Source organism: Poeciliopsis prolifica, unplaced genomic scaffold (genome assembly GCF_027474105.1).
Source record: "Poeciliopsis prolifica strain line A6 unplaced genomic scaffold, Auburn_PproV2 SCAFFOLD043, whole genome shotgun sequence".
NCBI lineage: Eukaryota > Metazoa > Chordata > Actinopteri > Cyprinodontiformes > Poeciliidae > Poeciliopsis > Poeciliopsis prolifica.
In genome coordinates, this window is record NW_026562418.1 from 4,534,869 (window position 1) to 4,558,517 (window position 23,649).

At 41.2% G+C, this 23,649-nt stretch overlaps 1 protein-coding gene across 1 annotated transcript in view; it reads right to left on the minus strand.

Annotated features, from left to right (window-relative positions):
• Window positions 1-776: 776 nt before the first annotated feature.
• foxo6b (forkhead box O6 b) overlaps window positions 777-23,649 on the minus strand; it is a 42,692-nt gene continuing 19,819 nt past the window's right edge. Inside the window, exon 2 of the mRNA XM_055056011.1 lies at window positions 777-4,915. Coding sequence (XP_054911986.1) covers window positions 3,188-4,915 — 1,728 coding nt within the window. The 3' untranslated portion in view covers window positions 777-3,187. The remainder of the gene's footprint in view (window positions 4,916-23,649) is intronic.

The following is a 23,649-nucleotide window of genomic DNA, read 5'->3' on the forward strand; positions in this document are numbered from 1 at the left end:
CGCAGCGTCCACTGAACAGCAGATGGTTACGTTTCTTCATGATGAACCAAAGAATCACCATCTACACTACAAGGAATAAGTCACCACTGTGAATTGTGTTGATTTAATCTTCAAAAGCAAATTTGTTGACTTTAAATAGCAGATACACATCAGGTTTAGCTTAATGGGGTGTAAAGTTCAGATATAAGGCAGCTGCTAGATGCCCTTTCTTTCCTTTATGAAAGTTTGGTGGGTTGAATTCTAATTTAACTCACCATGGTAAGAATCTATCCAAATACAGTTCTAATTTTACAAAACCTGTGTTTTTTCAGATTCACAGTTTTCCAAATCAGAGAATAAACATGTAAAGTCCTGAAATTATTTCAATATTGCATCGAATGTCACAGGAATCCGCACTCTTTTTCAAAACATACATGAAACTCAAATGGAAAAGTGGATTGTAAAAAATATTTCCTAGTTATTTTATTTAGTGCAAGTCAGTCCACTTCAGTTATATATTTACAGAAAGCGATACCATGATCCTGAGTAGATACGATAAAGTTCAGGTTAAGTTGATTTGTTTTCATTCCCTAAAACACAGATTTTGCCCAGCTGACTGTTAGCTATTTACAGACTTTTCTGCTAACTCACTGAGACATGACTTCATCTCCGGGTAAAGAAACCGTTACTAACGATAACGTTACCTAACCTCACTAGAAGGAATCCAACCTGACCCGTGAACGGTGTCTGGGTGAATAACTGAGACACGAGAGGAATCTGTATTCATTTTTGTTTTATTTGACGGTCACCAGATGAGCAGATACACAATTTTAGAAAAAAAAAACATATTTGCAAAAACAAACAAAAAAAAATAGAATACAATTTTGTAAATATAGATTATGTACAGGATGAAATGCAGTCAAACTGAAATGCATTCTGTGTCTGTCAACAAGAAGACAAAGCAGTGAGAGGTCTTTCTTTAGACCCAGCTTCACAAACAATAAATATAAACTGTATATATAATGTATGTTGCATTCAGCCAAGCATGGAAAACACCAGGGCAGGGAACTTCTCAACAATTTCCCCCTTAATCAGTTCTTGTACATCACTTCTACACACACTCACATACACACATTCATGCTCATGAGAAGCTTGACACACAGGTGCACACGGGCAGGAGAACAAATACAGCTGGGTTACAACAATGGGCCATTTTAACACACACAAAAAAAAGTAGAAGAAAAGAAAAGAAAAGTGTATGGAAACACCAGTCATTGTCCTTGATCAGGAGGGAGAAGTGGCTGCCTGGTCGAAACTCACTGGAGCCAGCTGAGCAGCACTTGACATTTGGCCTGATTGTAACAGGCAGTTTTATAGATAGAAAACCTCTTAAAGCTAAACAGCTCTGGTCTAACGCTGTTCACTTTTTCATCCCTGTTCTATGTCTCACTGTCTATCTACAGTCCCCTTCTCCCATGGTGTTGTTCTCTCTGTCCTCAGAAGGTCGGAAGCCCAAAAGCCGCCCTACCGCCTCGCCCCCTCCTCAAAATGCAAACAACATAAATGAAATGCTGGAGAGCGCTCCAATCCACACTATATCAGACAGACAACTGCACAATCATTGAACGAGCACGAGAAAAGACAACAGCGACATAAAGACGTGGCCTGGGTGAGGTTGGGATGATCGTACGAAAGATGGCCGAAAGACGTGAAGGACATTGGAAACAGACACTTCACCTGGTGGCTCAGCACAGCTTCTTAAAAAAAAAATCACCTTTCTTGTGCTTGGCAGGGGAAGAATTATGACTTTGTGCCAATGAGCGACTACATGCACTTGCATAAATCATCCATCTTGTTTGGCGGTTAATTACTCTTGTTTACCCTCCGAGTAACCTCGGGATGGGGTGGCGCGATACGAGGGAGTCTGGGTACAGCAGATAGCACAAAATAGTAATCGGCTGATGCTGCTCATCAGCGAGAAATTCTCTGGAGTAAAAACACATAGAGGGCTTTAACCTGGCTGTTACTGACTGAGTCGAGGGCAGCTTCACCAGCATCCCGGTTGACTCATGGTCACTTGTTCTGGAGTGGGCCAGTGAATGAACCAAGCTGAGGAAACCCAGCTCCGGCCAATCATGTAGCTCCTCAGGATGTACAGCAGGCTCTGATCATTGCTTATTTCATTGTACGAAAGCTACATAAATCTGCAAAATGGAGAGAAAGGGGCACAGAGGGAATATTTGCATTTCTCTTCTCATACCATCTCCTCTCCATAACCTCCCCACCCCCACCTCTTACAACACCACCCTCCTTTTCCAATCCCTATCCCCATTTAGTGTTGAGTGACTTTTATCATCGCTTTCACCAAAACACATTAAGCCCGTGTGTCCGGAGCTGAAGAGGGAGGGGAGGAGGTTGAAAAAACAGAGGACCACATTAGATTAGCAATCATGATGCATCAATCTGGCATTACTTTGGAGATTAAAGAAAGGATGTTGCATTTCAATGGAGTGGCGCTGATGGTTGTGTGATGGATGATTGTCCTCCACTCCGGAACAGAGCAGGAACCACCACTGTTCACCAGGGAGCTGACAAATCCCCCTTTCTCTCTGTTTCACATCCCTTCCCTAATGCCTCAGTCTTTAAAAAAATATCAGCCTTATTCCTAAACCTGGCAGCCACAAACTTCCACCCCCTGCCCTTTACTTTCCAATCTATGAGCACCTGGGCACTGAGGAAATCTATGCAGCTGTTTGATCATGTTCTTATGTCAGGAATAACAAATTCTTTGTAGGTGGAGATAATACTAAGTGGATTGCATACATTAAAAGTGAACATACAACATGACTTTGTCTGGTGTTTGAGTTACTGCATCTGTATGAAAAGATGGCTGTAAAGTGCTTAAGAGCCAAGGACAAACAGGATGATTAGGAGGAGAGAGAGGAAAAAAACTGCAGGGCATAAACTGGGAAAGGGTCAGATTTTACCTCTGGGCTCATTGGAAGCAAGTTCAACATGGAGACAGAAAGCTTCATAAACACAGAGAAAGAGAGAGAAAAAAAGTGTGAGAGTCCCCAGGAAATAAAATGACAATATGCCTGAAAAAAAAAAAACAGAATCACAGCTAATCAGTCCAAGGGTACAGCAAACCCAGAGCCCTGCCCAGCGGGTGACTTTTATGGTCTATTCAAACCCCTCAGATCCGAGTTCACCCAGGCACCCAACTCTGGTGGCTATGAGCTGGTGGAGGACAAGAAAAAGCCCCCAAAGTCATGCCCATTCCCATGCCTACCCCTTGAGAAAGAGAACCATCAAAGTTGAAGTCCACATTATCTGTGTCCATAAAGTCACTAAGCAGGATTGGGTCCACATCACAGTCTAGGCTGTTGGGAGCATTTTCCATTTCCAATTGGGCAGCCATTCTGTTGTGCGAGCTGTGCAGTTGTCCCTGATATGCCGAATTTCCTGGTTGTTGATTGTGATTGTTGTGATAATAGGCTTGCCAGGATTCAGCCATGGCCTGATGGTGAGCTCTGGGGTAGGACTGGTGTCGGGGGTGTGGGGCAGAAGCAAGAGAACAGGGGTCCTGAGGAACATCCAGGATGCCTGCAGGGTTTGGGGGCAGAGAAGGAGATGTAGGGAGGTGGGGGCGTGGCCCATAGTGGTTAGAGTTCTTAAGACTGTAGGGCTGCAGGACGTCAGTGCTCACCCGAGGAGACAGAGCCTGATGGTGAGGCCCACTATGCATAGGGTTATGAGGGTTTGGGGGTGTGTGGTTGTGCAGGTGACTTTGACTAGAATGAGGGTTGTGGTCGTGGTTGGAATTCACTTTGCTTCTGTGACCGTGCTCATGACTCTGACCATACTCATGGGCAATGTGGGGTTTGTGACTGTGGCTGTAGTCAAGGCTGGCTTGGTGTTTATGACCCTGATTGTGGTTTTGATGGTGAGCTGTGTTCTGGTCATGGACTGAGCCGTGGCCGTTACGTAGACTGGGATTGCGAGCATGCTCTTGACTGTTGCTATGGTTTTGATTGTGACTGGGATTCTGATTGCGGTTGTGCTGGCTGTGAACACTAGTTCCCTGTGTCAACAGTGCATGCGTTTCACGTCCCTGACCCAGCACAGCATCTTTGTTGCAGTAAGGACCTCCCGTAAGAAGACTTTGCAAAGCATTGTTCTCTGAATAGCCCCTTATTGGGTGCTGAAAGTTAACTGGCTTGTTCTCCTGAATGGTCTCCATTGGAGTGTGGTGCCGCAACATACACATGGAAGACTGCCCGTAAATTGGTCCACAATAGGATCCTTCAGGTTTTGGCCCAGGCACGAAGGGATAACCATTGCACTTGATTTGCTGTTGCTGGGAGTAGCTCCTCTCATCTAGACTAATAGCTCCAGTCAGGTCAGTCAGCTGAGGCAGTTCCACGTTGGGGCAGTGGCTTCCAGTGCCCAACGCCGGTGAGCGGGTGCTTGTTGGACTAGGATATATTCGAGGGGAAGCTGAGCAAGATAGTCCACCCTCTTCAGGCTCATCAGCTTCCTCTTCTGCAAGGATTGGGGAGAGGCAGCCACTCAGCGTGGAGGCAGAAGATGAGGTGCGCGAATGCAGGTCTGTCCAAGTGTCATACTCTTCACCACTGATCATGACGCCTCCTTTCCCCGCTGGACTGCCATGCTCTGGGGAGCGCTGCATTGTCGGACCAGCTCCCTGAACTTGTCCCCGTCCCAGGCCAATAGCCCCTGCTCTTTTTCGACTCGTGCGACCTTTTGTCTTCAAGTAGCGTGTCCCATTGTCTATGGATGATGCCCGTCGTCTGGGTCCCTTACCCATCTTCCCTCCTTCTGGGTTTAGCATCCACCACGAACTTTTTCCCGTCCCTTCATTTTGCACTCGGATGAAACGACTGTGCAGTGATAGGTTGTGTCTGATTGAATTCTGCAACGACAGACAAAAATGGAAAGATAGTGAGACCAAGGAAAAAAGGGACAGAAGGTGAGATAAATAGGATTGCCTAAGGAAACATTTATAGCTAAATAATCAGTTTTTGAGAGCACAGTCATTTCAATTATGGCTAAGCTATCACGCCTTCATGGCAAGTGAGACAAAAGATGGATAAAGAAAAACTAGGAGATAGTGGGGAGAGCAGAGAGGGCAGCGAGTGTGAAGGACCAATCGATACCTCCCTTGACCAACCTCTCCTCTCTACACACGCTCACTGAGTCATAATATGGACATGGGTGCAACCTCCACATCAAACTATCACCAAGGTTACAGAAATAAATCACATGAGGCAACCCAATCACAGACGGCCCATATCGATTGTGAGGCTTCCAAATATGAAAGCCTCAGATCCAGCCAGAGCTGAGGAGGGAGGGATGAAGAGAGGGGGTGTGATTTGGCACAAGAGGTTGCGGACGAGAATGAAAGGAAGAAACTGAAACACAGAGGGTTAGAAGAAGAAAGATAGGAAGCAAACAGGGTAAGTGACATGCTCATTTAACCTCCTTTTTAAAATCACAGCACAATTTCTATGACCTCAGGCAACTACAGTGGACGGCATTTGATGATGAAGTCTCTCTGTGAGGCGGGATGGAGGGGGCAGCTGTGGGTGAGCATGGAGCGTGTTGGGAGGCTGAAGAATAGGCCTCTTTAGAACCGTGTTTAAGAGTCTGAATGACGGCTGTAAAGCTAATCCCTTGCTCTGCAGCGGCATTTGAAGGCAATGCCAACCTGGAGCGAGTTGATGAGATCTAAGCTCGCCTAAAGGAGAGCTTACTAGGCTTACACATCATCTGTGTTGGCCAAGTTAGTTTAAATGCTGCTTGTTCATCCTGATTTTTCCCTCTTGTGTCATTATTCACACTTTTTCCAGTACCCCCCCTACACCTCCATTGCCTTTCCACTCTTTGCTTTCCCAACTCTTTTTGCTTTTCCTTTCTCCTTTGGGATGTTTTGGCAAGAACAAACTTTTTAAGCCCAGCCTGAATGTGCAATCACACACCTTTTTCTTTTTCCTCTCTGGAGATATCTATCTATTCTGCCTTGTTTATTACCTGCACATAACTCACAATCTCTGTCTGCAGATATCTTGAGCTATTCTCTATCTTCATTCACTCTCTGCCTCCTGTCCAATTTTCCTCCTCTCAGGCCCATTCATCTCCCTCTCGGTGTTCCAGCCTCTTTTGATCACAACATTGCTCATTCTCTCCCTCTCTCGCCAGATCCGTGCTCTCAGAAACCTCCTTACAGCCTCGAACACAGAGCAAATATAAAAAACAAACAGCAGGAGATGCAAATCTGTGTTTAATGGGAGAAAGACCTTCTAACAGTCCCGAGTACCTTGTTAGAATGTTAGAAATGACAAACTCTTTGAAACACCAGGGGATTTGAATAAAAAATCCAGTGGACTCTGCTCGTCGATGGGACACTTCAACGGGAAAGTAATTCAAAACCTGACCAAGCGATCAGGAGAGAAAGCTTGCCCAACCTGGTGAAATGTTAGAGCAGTTAGTTAGAAGAAGAAGGCTAAGTGGCTTCCTACTGGGACAGTTCAAAGCACTGGCAACAAGAAAACCATCAAACCACAAGACTGCAATGTGGACAGGCAGCTTAAAGAGAGAATTTCACTTTGTTTTCCTTGAATCTTATACAAAGCACAGCATAGAGAACAGCAGGTAATTGGTCTGTCGGTGAGAGTTTACAGAAAGAATCCAGCTCTAAGTGGGTTTCATATCACTGCTGTCCTGCCTGCTACAATTTTCATTCATGTAGAAAAGCAGCCATCCCCGTAGCGTGACTTCCAACAGGTAATTTCATCCCATCCTCCACTCAAATCACACAGCTCTGACTAGACTCTCTTCACCGATGTGGAAATTGGATTTTGAGATTTGCATTTATGTCCCCCCATCCCCAAACTCCTCCTCAACCCCCTCACACACACACATGCACACACCAAATTCTTTAAAATATTGTGTGCACAAAACTGCACATGCTACGTTCCAAAACACACTCAGACTCCATCGCGGCTGAACTGAACTGTGTCGTAGTGCGAAAGAGGCCGCCGGTGAAGGCGACCTGCGTAAGGTGATCTGAGAGTGGAGCCCTGACAGGCGACGGCTCTGGTTGTGGGTGTAGTCATGGCAACAGAGTAAACCAAAGCAGGGAGAAGAGTGAGGAAGAGGGGAGGTGATGTTGGGAAGGGAATAAACAGGGGGAGGAGGAGGCAGCTGATGCTGTTTGATGCTGCAGGCAACTCCAAACAGCCTTTTATCTGAGTCTGTCAGATTCTTGCTTCCAATCCACCAGGGAGGCTCAATCACCAGCAGTCCCAACGCCTCACTACCTGTACCAAGCTGTGATTAGCTGCTGTGTGTGTGTGTGTGTGTGTGTGGGTGTGTGTGTGTGTGTGAGTGTGCGTGTAAGGAGAAACCACTACAGCAGACTGCTCCTCTGTCTCCTCCTACTATCTTGAACAGCACACTGTACACATGGCAGCTTATTCTCTTCTTTATTCATATTTAAAATGAGGTTTTTTTTAATCATTCAGATTAATCAAAAGCTTTGGTTCTCTTCCAATTGTCAGAACCAGAGAGCAACAAAAAAAAAAAATTCAGTAAACTGGATACATTTATAAAACATCGATATTCATCGGGAAACTGATCGAGATGAATCAGTTTAACACGTCAAATGAAACCAATCATAACGATGAAGCTGAATATGTCAAACTAAGTTAAACCTTTCAGAATGGCGTTGATAAAAACAGGTTGCATAAACAAGGTTAGTTTATTAGCATAAACTAATTTATGCTATGTATGCTTCCTCAGTAACTAATAAAGTTTCATGTTTGTAATAAAACTTCCAGATGTCAGTTTATTAAATACTCTAAATGTTAATTATCGGATTTGTGTCACAGCTTGACTTGTCATGTTTATTTTTGTTAGATATGAAAAGTTTTTGCCAATTTTTTAAATCGCTTTTTTCCTCTTCTTTTATCCAGTTTTAAGCTGACATTATTGAATGGAAAGTGCTTAATAGCTAAACTTTAATGCTAACCCTGACACAACACGGGATGAATCAATCAGAAAACAAAACTGGAGTGGTGTCAGATTTGAGTGGTTGGAGGATTTCTCTTTTGTCATTTCTCTTGCCACCATTTGACTCAGGTTGTTTACCCAGAATGCCCTCCGCCGTGGTCCACTTTCTGCTGTTGGAGTGGTCTTCAGGTCGCTTGGCATTCATATATAACTTCAAACTGCACCAGAGTTCACTTTTTGGTTCACATTAGAATTCAATTACAAATTTCCACCTACCCAAATGAGCCAGAGGTTTTAGGACACGGGTGTCAAAGTCCAGTCCTGGAGGGCCACTGTCCTGCAACCTTTAGATGTGCCTCTGCTGCATCACACCTGAATGGAATAATTAGGTCATTAGCAGGCCTCTGCTAATGAACAATAAGGAGGCGATTAAGCCATTTCATTCCAAGCGTTTTGTGCCTGTGGCACATCTAAAAACTGCAGGACAGTGGCCCTAGTGGACTGGACTTTGACACCCCTGCTCTGGGCAAATCAAGTAGAGTTTGATTAAAGCGAATTGAACGGGACTGGTGGCCGTGCATCCATTATCTGCCACCAGGAGGTTAGATACCGTATCTAATCTGTCATGTTATATTAGAGGTTAGTTCCCCAAGTATAAGAACTAAGGTAAATGAAAACAGAGTGTGACACAAAGACTTTTCAAAATGATACAAATGAAATAACATGAAATTACAGAACTGTCATAGTTTTCTATTTCCACAATTCATGAATATATGTGACTACAGCAAAAGGCTCTTTGTCATGTCATTGTGTGAAAGTGCATGAATCTGGAATGCTTTGTTATGAGTACTAGTTAAGGTCAGAAAATGGAGGTCATCCTGGTAACCGACCTGGAACCTGGACAGATCTAACGTCTTGATCATTATGAATCCAATGTTTATTGAAATAAAACTACATCAACAGTCCTTTATCTGACATTCGTCTGAGAAAAGTTACATTTTCTGCCTCGTCCATCAAAGACACTTGGTTTCTCCGTGTTCAGGATCACATGATGCATCAGCTCAGTGGGTGTTGTTGTGCTAAAGAAGTTCACTGGCCACTTTCATAATAATAATGAGGTAGTGAATCAGACTGTCACCTGTTTCTATGGAGATCCACTAGATGCTCACAGCTTCCCACTTCACACATACAGTCCCATCAAGCAGTTGTACAAACTGCGTTCATCGGATGTAGAGTGTCTTGCAAGCTTATGGAGGCTTGGCTTTATATTATGGTGCATGACACTCCAATCAATCAATCAGTCAATCAATCAATTAGATGTTGTCAAGGAAGTATTAAGCAAATCAGTTGGTTTATGAAGTTAGATGAATTATTGTTTGTGTACATTTACCTTGGCTTCTAGCCACAAGGGAACCAAACTTAAATTTCTTTCTCTTTGATCACCTGCTGGTCTGTGGAAGCAATTGAAATGATGTGTATTTGTTCTCTGTTATATTTGATGTGGGAATTATAATAATTATTTCAGAAAAAAATGGTTGAGAATGAACAAATGTGTCTAACTGATGACAGTGGGCCATCTACAGCAGAGGTCCTCAGGGCCCTCTGTCCTGCAGGTCTTGGATGAGGTCAGACTCCTTCAGCAGGCAGCTGAATGCCCACATCCTCCATTTTCAGACAAGCAATCTAATTTTCTAGATTATCATTATTTTCAGCCCCTTGTCCCTTTTTATTTTGGGTAAGCCAGCTAACGTTAATTATATCTATTGCAAATTATCTAGCTTGTGTCGCATAGCAACAAGAATGATGTAAGCAATACACCCCTTTTCTTCTTGAAAGTAATTCTCTCAGTGGAGGTTTGTGTGTGAGTGGAGAGAGACATCAGTGGACAGAAGAGTTCTTCACCATTCCTGCATGTGTTTGTGGAGGGCGACAGATGAGTAAGGCTGATGATGTATTTACCACAGATAACTTTCTAAGTAGACACCTGCCTCATTTTTATGAAGCACAAACACTGAAGATCAGAGCGGGAATTCCAAAGAGGAGCACAAGAGGTTCCTGTTACATCCATGTGTTCTGCATGTGGGTCACCATACTGTGGGCTCACTGCAGGAATCTGGGTTCTGTTCTCAAGCTATCCCATTTATCAGCAGCCTGTAGCTTGTAACCACAAATGGTTCTCTAGATGTTCCACAATAGTTCTTAATAATTTGCCAAAAAATGTGCTCAACCTACACATTTTTTGACGTGGTTGAAATATAGATATTGCAAATGTAGATTTTTTAGGGGGGTGGAATAAATCCTGGCTTAAATTTTCTACATGATACAAATTTTTCACGACATGATACATGACTTTTTACAGGTTTATGTTTAAGTAGAATGAACATTGTTCTTCCTTTCTATGAACTACTGGCAACATGTCTCCAAGCCAATATTTAGTGTTTATTTGCAGAAAATGAGAAATGGTCAAAATAACAAAAAAGATGCAACCCATTCAGACCTCAAATTATGCACAGAAAACAAGTTCGTATTCATTTAGAAACAGCAACACTAATGTTTGAACTCAGGAAGAGTTCAGAAATCAATATGTGGTTGAATTACTTTGTTTAAAAATGAGCATAAATGTCCTGTTGTGTATTGCAGCTCTTTATTTTTTAAATTTGATCATATTCAGTCAGATGTATTTGTCTTGCAGCAGTGATTTGTGTTTTGTGATCAGAACGTGCGGTGAAGCTCTTCCTGTAAAACAAAATGCTGCATAATAAGAAGTCAGTCAAAGCACTGACATCACACATGCAAACAAATACCAGCATATGTATTTCACACACACGTACACACACATCATCAACACCACCCTCCCACCTAACCCCCCAAACTGGCAATCATACTTAATCCCCCTCCAGCCTGAGTAATCCCCGACAATCCAAGGCTAATCCTGGTTAATGCTGGGCACTCCTCAGCTGGGTTTCACCCTGAAACCACGACGACAGGGCGGGGATTGGTCGGATCATGGCGTCCGAGGGTGGGCGTGTTCGCTGATGGACATAATTGGTCGGGCAGTTATTGGGAGTCAAGAAAAACAAGCACAGGCTTTGACCATCTTCAAGCTTCATCCGGATTGACCCTGAGCTATTTGTCACACACCCTGGTCTCTCTGTTGTCACGGCGCTGGTGACAAAACATGTTTTTCACCCAACCCGTTGTTGTCTCATTCACACTAACACAGGACTGTATGGATCCCAAAGGAGCAGAGACAGGAGGGCACAGCAGAACATTTACAAATGAATATAAAAATTCTAATAAACTAGAAAAAACATAAAGAGGTTCAAGTTTCAGCCTGTCTTTTATTACAAGGAGCTCCTGAGAAGTCATTAGCCCTTATTCAATCAGCCGTGCCTTCCGAAGCTCCTGGTTCAATTCCTCTTAGTGGCTATTGATCCTGATTGCGAATGCAGAACTGAAGGCACCTTGATCCAGCTGCTGCTTAATTTGTCGCTACAGAGACGGAGGCCGCTTCACCAGACAGGCTGCAGTACGCCACCACTTTTGTCAGTTGCTGCGTTTCCATTACGAATGTGCTCAAAAGTCATTAATAATGTTCTGCTGAAGTCAAAAAATGACAATTTTGCAGTCGCTGCGTTTCCATTAAATAACAGACACAATTAAAATCACACAAGAATGACGTTGTTCAGGTGAAAAACATGGCTGCTACTTCCTGTCTTCTTTGTGGTTTGCACAAATGGCAACTTCCGGATTGTTGATCATGTGACTCATGTGATGCATAAAAAGTGTTTCCACTGCAGTTTTGCAAAAGAAACCAGTTTCAATAAGGTCAGAAACCCAGGAGCACCTCATCCTAGCGCTAAAAGTTTTTATTGAAGTTTATTGAGTGACTTAGATTTTATGCGTTTCCTGAAACACAGACATTTACAGTTGATTATTAGTTGTTGGTTTTGTTTGCTTTTAATAATAGTTGTAATTTTATGAGAACTCCACACCAAACTGTGTTAAAATGAAGAAAACTGAGCATCCAGTGAAATTATAGATGGTATTGGTTTTACAAATAAAGAAAAAAACTTTCATCTTTTAACACATGAACAGGAAGTTATTATCAGCTGCAGGACTTTAAAACGATCGGTTGAGCAAATGTCCATCTGGAAGCAAGAACTACAGACTTATTGAGCCGGTCCCGTCTGATATTAATAACTGTCAAACCTTTTTTTTCTTCATTACATCAACTTTATTTTCATAATTCTATGACTTTCTTCTGGAAAACATTGCATCATTTTTCTGCCAATAGTGTAAAAGTCTAAAATACCTAGAAGACAGTAAAATAGAAAGTAGAATTTAAGTAAACTTATCTTTATTTTAAAACATCTTTAAAACATCCACAGAACCTGCCTGATATTGGTTGGTCCACATCATCTTTTCATCTATTGTGCTTTTTACTTCATATTTTATTTAAGTATCCCTCTCTACTTTCTAACTCATCCCACAACACGTTGACATTTTTTTTTTGTTTGTTTGTTTGTTTGTTTTGAACTTTCATGCAGCTCCTGATTAGATGTGGCTCAGCGCAATCCGGCTGCGTGTTGTCAGGATTGCTCTGCTCTGCCTTGTCGAGAAGTACCGGGACGAGGCGAAGCCCTTTTCTTCCTCTTGCTCAACCATTATTTATTAATCCATTTCACACAGCCAGGAGTCATTATGCACGGTCCTGTCAATGGGTATCTCTCTATGCCGCGCATTTATTTGATAATAAGCAGGAGTGGGGAAGAAGATAAAAGCGCTGACTGCGTTCATTGTGAAGCGCTTTCTGCAGGCGGGGAGACTTAAATGAGAGCATCCAGCCTCTGTGTGGGAATGGCTCTCGTCTGCAAAGCCTGTCTGGAGGCAATCGATGGAAATTAGTCAACGTTAAAGATTCACTTCCTGTGACTGATGTCACGGCTAGTGCTTGTCTCTTTGAAGAGAAAGGAAGAAGTGGGAGGTTCAGGGATTAATGGGGTTGAGGAAGGTGTGAGCATGGGGAGTTTGGGTGGGGGCTGTAAGCTGGGGAAAAGGATTTCATTCTTATGGTGGATTGCAGGGAAATAATAGCCTGAAACATCCAGAGGAATACAAGTGTAGCTCGGAACTTCAGACGGACACAGGAACTTAGCTTTGTGTGAGAACAGCGCACACAGTCAGTCTGAAGAAATGTGCTGCAGCTGCTGTCCACTCACACAGACATTACTCACTGTTCACTGGGAAGAGCAATAATGAACCTCACAAATCACAATATTCATATATATATTTATATATAAATATAAATATAGATAGATAGATAGATAGATAGATAGATAGATAGATAGATAGATAGATAGATAGATAGATAGATAGATAGATAGATAGATAGATAGATAGATAGATAGATAGATAGATAGATAGATAGATAGATAGATAGATAGATAGATAGATAGATAGATAGATAGATAGATAGATAGATAGATAGATAGATAGATAGATAGATAGATAGATAGATAGATAGATAGATAGATAGATAGATAGATAGATAGATAGATAGATAGATAGATAGATAGATAGATAGATAGAATCCTTATTATTGTTGTATATATTATTATAATATATATTATTATATAATATAAGAATTCAAATATTGTACAAATGAAAATCTGAAAAGTGTGGTGTGCATGTGTATTTAGACCATCCAAGTTGCAGGGTTGTAGTAGTTTTGGGTTTTTCATTGTAGTTTAGTTTCTGTTTAGTTTTTAGAATCCTGGCCCAGAGTCTTTCTGCATGTTCTGTTACCTGCATCGATTATGGCTCTTTGATAATTTCAGTGTCCATGCTGACGAGGAGGAGGACAGGGGCAAAAAAGCTGTCAACATCCTAACACTGGACCTGGTTATCAGTAATGGTGTGAATATTTCCAATGTCTCTGTAACTGATGTTTCCATGTCTGATCATAAAACAGACTCTAATACCAAAATGTTCTTTCACAGACAATGCAGCAAAAACCTTTAATCAAATCTGCTCTTCCACCTCGCCTCTATGCTGTAAACTTCTAGAAAATGTGGTAGATAATTTCCATCCTAAGTGTCAAGTGAAGGTAACAAGTCTTGAGTAAAGATATGAGTAAGTAGTTAGACCTTCAAGAAACCTCTGTCGTAGAGATGTAGTTGGACGTAAATGGCCCAAAACTCAACTTCACATTTATTCTGAAATTTACGAAGGAAAACTCTTTAGCTATCCCTCAATGCTAAAATGTTCGAGGGAAGCATTGATTGTGGAAATTATAAACAAAAACATTAACGATTAATTTGCAACAGCTGACAGGATCACAAACTGTCCAGTAACTGTGGCTTCTGAACTGCAATCTATCAACACCTGCAATGAATTTGCCAACTTCTTTGCAGAGAGAAAAAAATTAGAGCGTTTATCTGCATATCCACATTAAATCCAATGTCAATGCATCCCTCAAACACAAATGCAACAAAACGACTAAATTTCAACTACTTAACTATAAAAGCTTAGAAGACATTCTAAATCAATTAAGCTGAAGTTTCTGCTGTCTGGATATTCTGTCCACAACTTTCCGTAAAGTACTGCCTGTCATTGCATCTGATCTAACTGAAATAATAAAATCATCGCTCTCATCAAGTTTTCTCCCAGGCTTTAAAAACAGCAGTGATCAAACCACTGATAAAGAAACAACAATCTGGTCCTGCTCTGCATCAGAACCAGAACCAAACACAGGGAAGCAGCATTCAGTTATGCTCCACAAATCTAAAATACATTTCTATAAAACTGAAAAACAGCCGGAACACTGATCTCCTTTAAATTAAGGCTGAAACCCCATCTGGTTAGAGTTGCTTTTGAACCATAAAACTGAAACATTGACCAACATATTTAACATGTATTAATGATCTTGACTGTGGCACTTGGCACAAATAAAACGTGAAAACCTTGAAGGGTGTGATTTTTTTAGTAAAGCTTGATAAAAACAAAAGAAAGCATAATTGTCAGGTCCTTGAGAAACAAGCATTTCCCCTTGAACTTGCTGGTCTGGCAGAGCTTAGATCTCTGCACTGTGTTTATGGTACAAGCAGAACTTTCTCTGGTTCACCTGCAGGAGCTGTGACAACCAGATCAGAGTCAGAATCTCCAGCAGCCTCCTAAAAACGGCAGCAGTTACCTTCTCCTCAAAGAACAGCCGAGGGACTACAGCCAGCCCTGAGGTGACAGAAGGCCTTTCATTCCCCTGAACTCCCTGTGGAGTCGTGGACTGGGCGGTGTGGGAGGGCTGCAGGCTGGGAAACAAGCTACTCAGGGGGCGAAAAGACAAGTGAGGAGAGGAAGAAAGAAAAGCTCAGTCTGGGGTTAACCTGAGAAAAGGTAGCTGAGAAAAGAGCCTGAGGGAGCAGGGATGGACGGCAAGCCCAATTCCCAGCGAAGACGTCTCTAATTGGAGCTGCGGGCCGGCTGAGGCTGGCTCCCCCGCCCGCGTGCGGTCCGAGCCAGAGCAGGAGAGCCTGGGGCAGGAGGAGAGGGCAGATAAAAATAGAGCGGGGAGATTAACGAGCATCTGAGAGCCGGACAGGAGATTGGAAAATCCTCCCTGCGTGTCCGGAGGCTCCAGCCGGTTCTGGAGGCCCAGTGAACCCACAGCGGACACGCGCACAACTTTCTTCATCTGCATGAAGGACGCCACAAAATGAAAGAACTCTGGAGGTTCTGATCAGTATTTAACAAGGTTTATATTTTGAAATGAAAGTCATCGTCTTCATTTGTAGTATGATCTAAATATGATTAACACAACTTCAAATATCATATGGATAAAATTTTTTTATCTGTTTCAGTTAGTGTAAACTGAGGCCAAAATATGAAAAGTGATATAAACGTGTCACTGAATACTAGCAATGTTCCAAAACAGACACATCTGTTCAGTGAGATCTGCATTTGGAGGTTTCTTGGTATTACATTATGACACAATCATTTATTTTTGGCTCTGCTGAATTTTTACATATATTAATTTTTCATCACTCTCTCCCATTCTGCTCTTAAAATGTACCAGCTGTCCATTTGGATGTGATAAACATGTAATATTAGAAAAGTTTTAGACCAGACAGTTTTGCTTAGTTTAACCCCACACTAGATCAGAGCGATGAACAGACTTATCACTCACACAACATATTACTTAACTAGCTTACACTTATAGACATTAGTTGATCTGAGAACAAGAAAAGTGTAAAGTTCTTCAGTCCGCAGTTCAAATACTAAATGTTTTCTAACTGTGATTGCTGTCATCACTAAAACTACAGCCAGACTATAATTCTAAAACAGAGCAGAAAATGAACATCATCGTTCACAACTTATCTTTCTGTTTGCTCATTGGCCCATGTTGAAAGGCCAGAAATCCTCTCTGACGGGAGAAAACCCAGACAGAGTTTTGAGGGGAGATGAGAATCGAGGATGGTGATGGCCAGGCTAACAGTGATTTCTTTAGATGGAAGTACCTTCACTCATGTGTCTGAACGGTTCATAGACATCTAGGATGAATTTGGAAGATATCTTATTCAGAAGTGAAGTTTAGAATCAGTTTTAGAGTTTATTAGAGATTGAAGAAAAGAACAAGATGAGTGACAGCATCCAGTCTACAACATGCAACTTTTCCACTTTCCTGACTAAAATATCAAACATGTCAAGAAACATGTTTGATCGACATGTTTGATCGTCCAGGAGTTTTTCTCACACCTTAGATGATTAGTTTTGTTGTAATATTATTACTATACATCAAATGAAACTCATTTAATCAGCTTTGGGGACTTTCTGTCAGCCTCTCTGTATGCAGTTCTGCTTGAAAATTATGATTTCTGCTGTAGAGTCGACATTTTGCTTACGGAAACAAACTTTTATATATTTCCCCAGATGGATATTATTACTGCAACACAAATACAAAAATGATTTTATTCGATTGTCTATAAGCTGTCTCAGAGTTGAATTTTTCTTCTTTCAGACATTTTTACATTGCTTACAGACTTCTTTTGATTTTTGAGCTAAGAACAGAGAAGTGTCAGACTGGACAGTCTTGCTTGGTTGAAATATAGACTAAATGAGATTACTTTGTCTCCATCCTCTGACTGATACCTTTCAATAAACTTTGTTGGAGTGTTCTGGAGCTGTCATGCCGGAATGGTGTCAAGAAATATTGATAAAAATCTATTTGTCAAGACAGCCACATTTTGTTGATCATTATTGATTTGTAAACGCAATAAAAAGGGTAAAACATTCAAGGAGTGAACATTTTTGTAAGTGCAGAATGTCACCTTATTAAATTACATCATCATAAGTTTTCATAAATGTATAATCCTGATTTGTGTAAAGGTCACAGCTGATGAGGCTGGTTCTGCACCCTGATCTCCATGGCGATGCGTCCTGCTGCTCTTTGAATCTCATCATCCTCCCGCTCTGCGCTGCACCAGCAAACAGGATCACCACCCCACCACATTTATTACTACCAAGTGAGAAACTGACCTGATTTCACCAACAAAGTTATACATAGACTTCAACTAGATATGAGTCAGTGTTAATCTGTTCATAGCTGTGATTTCATTGCATATATTTAGACAAAGGAAAACATTTCTCAAAGCTTAGAAGTAATGTAAAAAAACTGACACGGTTCCCAAAAAAAATCATCTGCAAATAAGAAAATGTCAGAAAAGTGAAACATAGAGGCATTCGATTTAGTGTTATAAAATTAATACTTTTTTCTGTTAGCATATAATTTCTTCATTTTTCTCTTGGTAGTATTATCAATTGTTTTTTTTTTTGTTTGTTTTTTTTTGTTGTTGTTGTTGTTTGTATGCTCTAGATCTAATCAGATACCTAGATCCTTTTGGTGCCACAATAAGACACCAGGACTCATGATTTCTGAGCAAAACTGTTCCAGAGAAGGAACAGAGATTAACTCAGATAAAATATTTATATTTACAAAATGTCATCGCAACAATATGAGTAACCTGGTCTTGAACTAGTCTGTATCAGCTGAAACTGGTCCGCATTTCAACTTCTAATAAACATGTCAGTCAATACAACTTGGATCCACTGCAGAGCCACTCGTCTGAGAAACATAAATGTGTTGACGTATTAACTAAGAAATGCACACTGGGTTCCCCAACCACAAGCCCTATCAGCTCAACCTTTTCTTTTAATTTAGTAATGAATAAAATAAACATTCAGAGACTTATTTCATTACAATTATTTTAGTTTTCATATAATATATCTGAAGGTTCAGTAAATACTTGGTCAGTTATTTTAACTGAAGGCCACTTTTGTCCAAGTACAACAAAACCATTATGCCAATTATTTCAAATTCACACAAATTGTCATTGTAAATAGTGATTTCAATATTGACTAAATGAATCCTAATTATAATTGTTCCCCCGCTGCACCAGGTGGCAGCAGCACCATAATGAGCTACAAACATTTTGCAGCTTGGAACATTCTGGAAACGACTTCACAGAAAAACTCCCCAGCTGTGTGTGTTTTTTGCCACACACACTGATTGGTGCCAGTGTGTTTCTATTGGTCAGGTGATCTGCCTATTCCTGTGTTGGCAATGACCAATCACAGACAGTCCCATGGAAAACAATCTGTTCCACAACCATTTTGCATACACAGAGAGATATTTGTCTGGAAAGAATGAGAGACTCACACCAGTTAACTTCCATGTAGAACTGATGGACCTGTGGACCGGGCTGCACAGTGCAGGGACAGCCAGCACCACCGATGCCCTGCAGCAAGAAGATCCAGGGTTCCTGTCCCAGCCTGGTGTCTTTCTGCATGATCTGTCGAACTTGCTTTTGGGTCACAGTGTGTCTACATGGTTGTTTCCCATGTGTGTCTCTTTGTTGTTGTTTTTACACGAACCTGATCATTAATTTATGTAACTTAATCCATAATTACTTCACTTTATTACAATCTGCACTGTGGATTACAATGTAGAAATCTACCAGTAATGTCAGATGAATGAATTTGCTCATCAACAGTTTTGTGTTTCTCCATCATGCCTTCAAAAGTTCTTAAGCATAAAAAGAACCGGAGAGGATGAGACAGCTCCAGTGGAAACTGAAGGGTCTGGATGTTTAAATTAAATATTAACCAATAATTATTGATATCTACTGATATTACACTCTTATATCATGACGTGTTTTTCAGAAATATCACCAAGGTCTAAGATGTGTATGAATATGAAAAATAAACTACATTTCAGTCCAGATACAAAAGTTTACAGTGAAGTTAACTTGTGCTGTGTGCTGAATTGCATGGAGAACAAGACGGGCTCAGTGATGTAAGAGCAGAACCTGATCAAGTCCAGCCTGGCTTGACCTCAGTGGTTTCTGTGTCTCAGCTGCAGGACAGACGCAGTGACTGTAAAGCAAAACTAACCTGATGTTATTCTACCTTCCACGTTATCACTCAGATTTCATGCCATGACGCAACATTTCCAACAAAACGTCACGAGTGCTAAAACTCCATTTAATTATAGTAACAGGAGTAAATGGGTCCGTTGCCTCCACCTTCGACTGAAAAAGAGAGCTGCCTCCTCAGCTGTGGTTTTTCCCCCACCCCGGGCCCTCCGGGGGTTTTCACACACCAGGTGTGGCATCGTGACACCTCTGGGAGCCAAACGAGAAGCCGATAAACAGGCCTGATCACACCTGCTATCAGGTCTCAAGAGAGCCACTCCTACCTCAGCAGTCAGCTGTCACATCCGCAGTGCTCACCGGGGGCCAACCGGAGGCCCACGCTCACCGGGGTCCGCACTGCAACACCACGCTGAAAACCCAATCACTGCTGGAAGATTACCTGTCTGGCTCTCCAGATATGTTTTTATTTTATTTTATTTTTTTTATTCATTTCAAATTTTGCCAAACTTTATGCAGACTGCTGAAAGTTAGTGACGTTTCTATGTTTTAATGTGCCGATGACACATTTGTTATCTGTACTTATATTACAATAGTATCACTATTGTATTAAATTTCAGGGTTTTTAAACCCAATTTTCAGTGTTTAGATTTATTCTAAATGTCAAGTTTTAGTATTGTATTTTTTTTTTTATTTACTAATTATTATATATGAACTAATGTAATAAAAATACATCTCTTTCTGTTATTTGTGTCCACAAAATGTATTTGTAAAGTATGCATAAAAAAAACCAAGTTGAATAAAACCAATGTTTTTTGATCCTCCCAGATTCAGAAGATACATTCAATACGCCAAAAGAATTATATAAAAAAATTTAAAGAATCCTTGAATATGTGCTTTGTGTTGTAAGAATTGAAATTAACACATATTCATAAAAACATCGTAGAAAATAGTTTGATACATTATTTGAAAAGTTTCTCAGACTTTAAAAAAAAGAGAACATGTTTCATGTTTGACGGTCTAAATTCAGGGAGGTTTAGGAAACTGGGAGAATAGAATTAAAAACCATATTTGCATACAAAATACGTCAACATTAAATTTTTTCCCCTACAACTTTAGAGTCTCCAAACAGAATACTGCAGCACTTCCCTGTGGAAACGGTGGACAACATAACATGTACCTCAGTTACAGAATCCTTTTTTTTTTCAGCAATAAGTGGTCCTGGAAAGGCACTTCATTGTGACCACAGTTATTCCAGACTTTTCACTGAATATTCATAATTAAATTAAGGTACTGTTGAATATTCATTGCTTGGGCACCTTTGCTCCTTAGCTGCTTCATGAAGACAGTATGAAAGTACCTCAGGATTTAATGCTCTCATGGTAAACATCACGCTGAGTCTGATTAAATATATTTGTTGCATTTCTTTTCTTGTGGAAAAGAATGCAAATTAACCTGTTTTGTTTGTTTAGAGGAACACTTGTGGAGCACTAAATATGTCACTTACAGTTCACCACTTCCAAATGCTTATTGTTTTGAATAGAATAGACTGGAATAAAATAGAATTATCCTTTATTGTCCCTTAGTTTGGAAACATATATGTCTTTAGGGATAATGGCACCAACAGACATTCAGGTTGTGTTAATTAGCATCACATCTGTTCCTGGTGATCATAATGGGATTCACAGAATAAGCATCTATACTCTGAGAGGCCAAAAACAGGAAGTCCCCTAAAAACAGGAGCAGTTTGGGGAAACACTGGCCTCCTGATTAATAAGACATACTTAGTGCTACCAACTAATTTGCATCACTGCACAAAATGGGAACTTTGTATACCTAAAGTTACTGAAAAAAGATCTGATACTTTTGTGTATTTTGCTACATCACACATGTGTAACTAAAGGAAAAGATTCACCCTCTAAACATACTGTACCACCAGGACTGGAATGTGTTATATCAAACATGTTAATTAATATATTCGGACTTATGTAGCAAGATCTGGATATTGAAAGATGCTCTTGATTTTGGCTGAGCTCAGATGATCCAGCAGAGGCCTGCGAGTCGTCTGCCAGTACGCTAGTTGTTCCTAGCACTGCAGAGAACTCAAAAGTTGTTCCTGGAGTCTGCTGGAGCCACTCACCTAGTTTCAGGGGTTACTACTGGCACTACTTCAGCCTCCCACCTACGTCATGTTAAGGGTTGAAATCAGCTCTTATTGGTGTGGATTCATCAACAGATGTTCTGTGCTGTTGTATGACAGGTGTGTGTGAAAATCTGAACAAAGACGGCAGAAACCCTTTAAATCCCAGCAGCATGGACGGCACAAGCAAACCAGTTTATTACAACTTCCAGTGCGTGTCATCAAATCAATGAGACAAAGGACAACTGCCACAGTTTCAAACTGTGTGGAGTGTTTCATCTCATAACCACCACATCCTGGTGAAGGTATTCGGCTCCTCCATTTTAAAATGAACTGAAACATCAAACATGTGTCTGTAATTAATCTGAAACCATGCGTTTTAAAGTACACAGATGCTTTTGTGATGTATGCCTGTGTGAAGAAAGAATCGGGATGTTCTGATTCTGATGGTTTCATTCCAGAATACAGTCACATATTAACTTGAATCCGAAGTTTCAAGTTAATGACAAACATTCAGGACGAGAACATGTCTGTGCACTCAAATGTAATCATTAGCAAAAGTTTGGAGTCTGATTTATAAGTTGACTTCACCACACATTGACAGCATGTTTAGCCATCACACATCTCCAGCTTCCCCAGGATGGCATGCTGGGATGGCTCATTACAACAATGCCAAGCAACTAGTTGCTAAGGAGACCTGAGGAAGAGGGAGGGTTGTAGTTGCTATGGCAGCAACTCTGCATCCTTCCAACTGTCTTTCCCCATGAGACCTGACCATCGTAGACGGAGGGAATGCGAGATAGGGAGGAGAAGAGGGGGCAGCATAGAAGGAAAGAAAGGCTACAGGGCGTTACGGTGCTGAGAATGCTGAGGGAGGGGCACCTGTAAAGCTGCCGCCGAGGTAGCCAGCTAGCGGGAAAACCACAGACACTCACAATACTGCAGAGGGAGAATTGATGGGGCGAAACAGAGAAGAGTGGGACCTTGAGAAATGACCCCCATCTTTCTTTTAAATCTGTCTATGTGCATGCAGCAGGCTTCCTACAGCTAACAATAAAAGCTGCTAGGCAAACTGTATCACATACAACCAACACTCAAACCCTGAGAGTCTAACTCATGTCCCATTCCAAACAACCACGCATGGTCGAAAGTTAACTGTCTGCTTCCCAGGTCTTACTACACACTCGAACGACCTTTGGAGGAGTGACCCGGAAGACCATCCATCATATGAATAAATCTGCTTTGTGAAAGTTAGCAGTAATGAAGAGAGAGGGAGAGGGAGGAAGCGCATCGGTGAGGGATGAACACAGAGAGATTAAACTGATTAGGACGTGAAGAAGAAGGGCGAGGAAGAGGTCAAACAAAGCGAGAGAGGGGAGAAGGAGTCCTCAGTCTAAAATTTAAATGAGCCTTATTGGTTTTCAAGGACGTGGAGTTGTTTCCATGCTGCTTTTCTGTCTCTGTGTCACACCACACACCCCCGGCCCGTCTCCCTTCCATAACTCTTCTTTTTTTTCTGTGTTTCCCTTTTTCTGCCGATGAATCTATGAACCTTACTAAATTATTCTTTTCATTAACTCAGAACTGTCCAAGATCAGAGCTACACCAACTCCCACTATTCACACCCCTTTATCCAGACCAGACTTCATTCACTGGGCTGTGTGAATGAACAGTCGCTAAAATCATTGTTTTTGGACAAAGCTTAGAGATGATCGCTCAGATGACATCCACTGATCATAAATCACTACATGGTCGTGCTGTCAGTGTTTGCTTCCCTGTCCTGTCAGGCTGCTCCACGTCCTTTTCTTGAAAGACTCTCCATTATTGAGGACCAATGTTTTATTCATTTATTTATTTATTTTTTATCTAATTAAAAAATAGACAAATGAAACGAGAAATAATTCAAGAAAGTTTTGGGTGTAGGCCTGCCATTGGTTTCAAGACAATCCCTTCAACTCATCAAATTCTAAATATTTATAATTTTAAAATGTTGCTTGGTGTTTCAAAATGTCTTAATGGCAACACACATTAATTGAAGAAGACAAACTGGTGACCTGTCCAAGGTGTAGC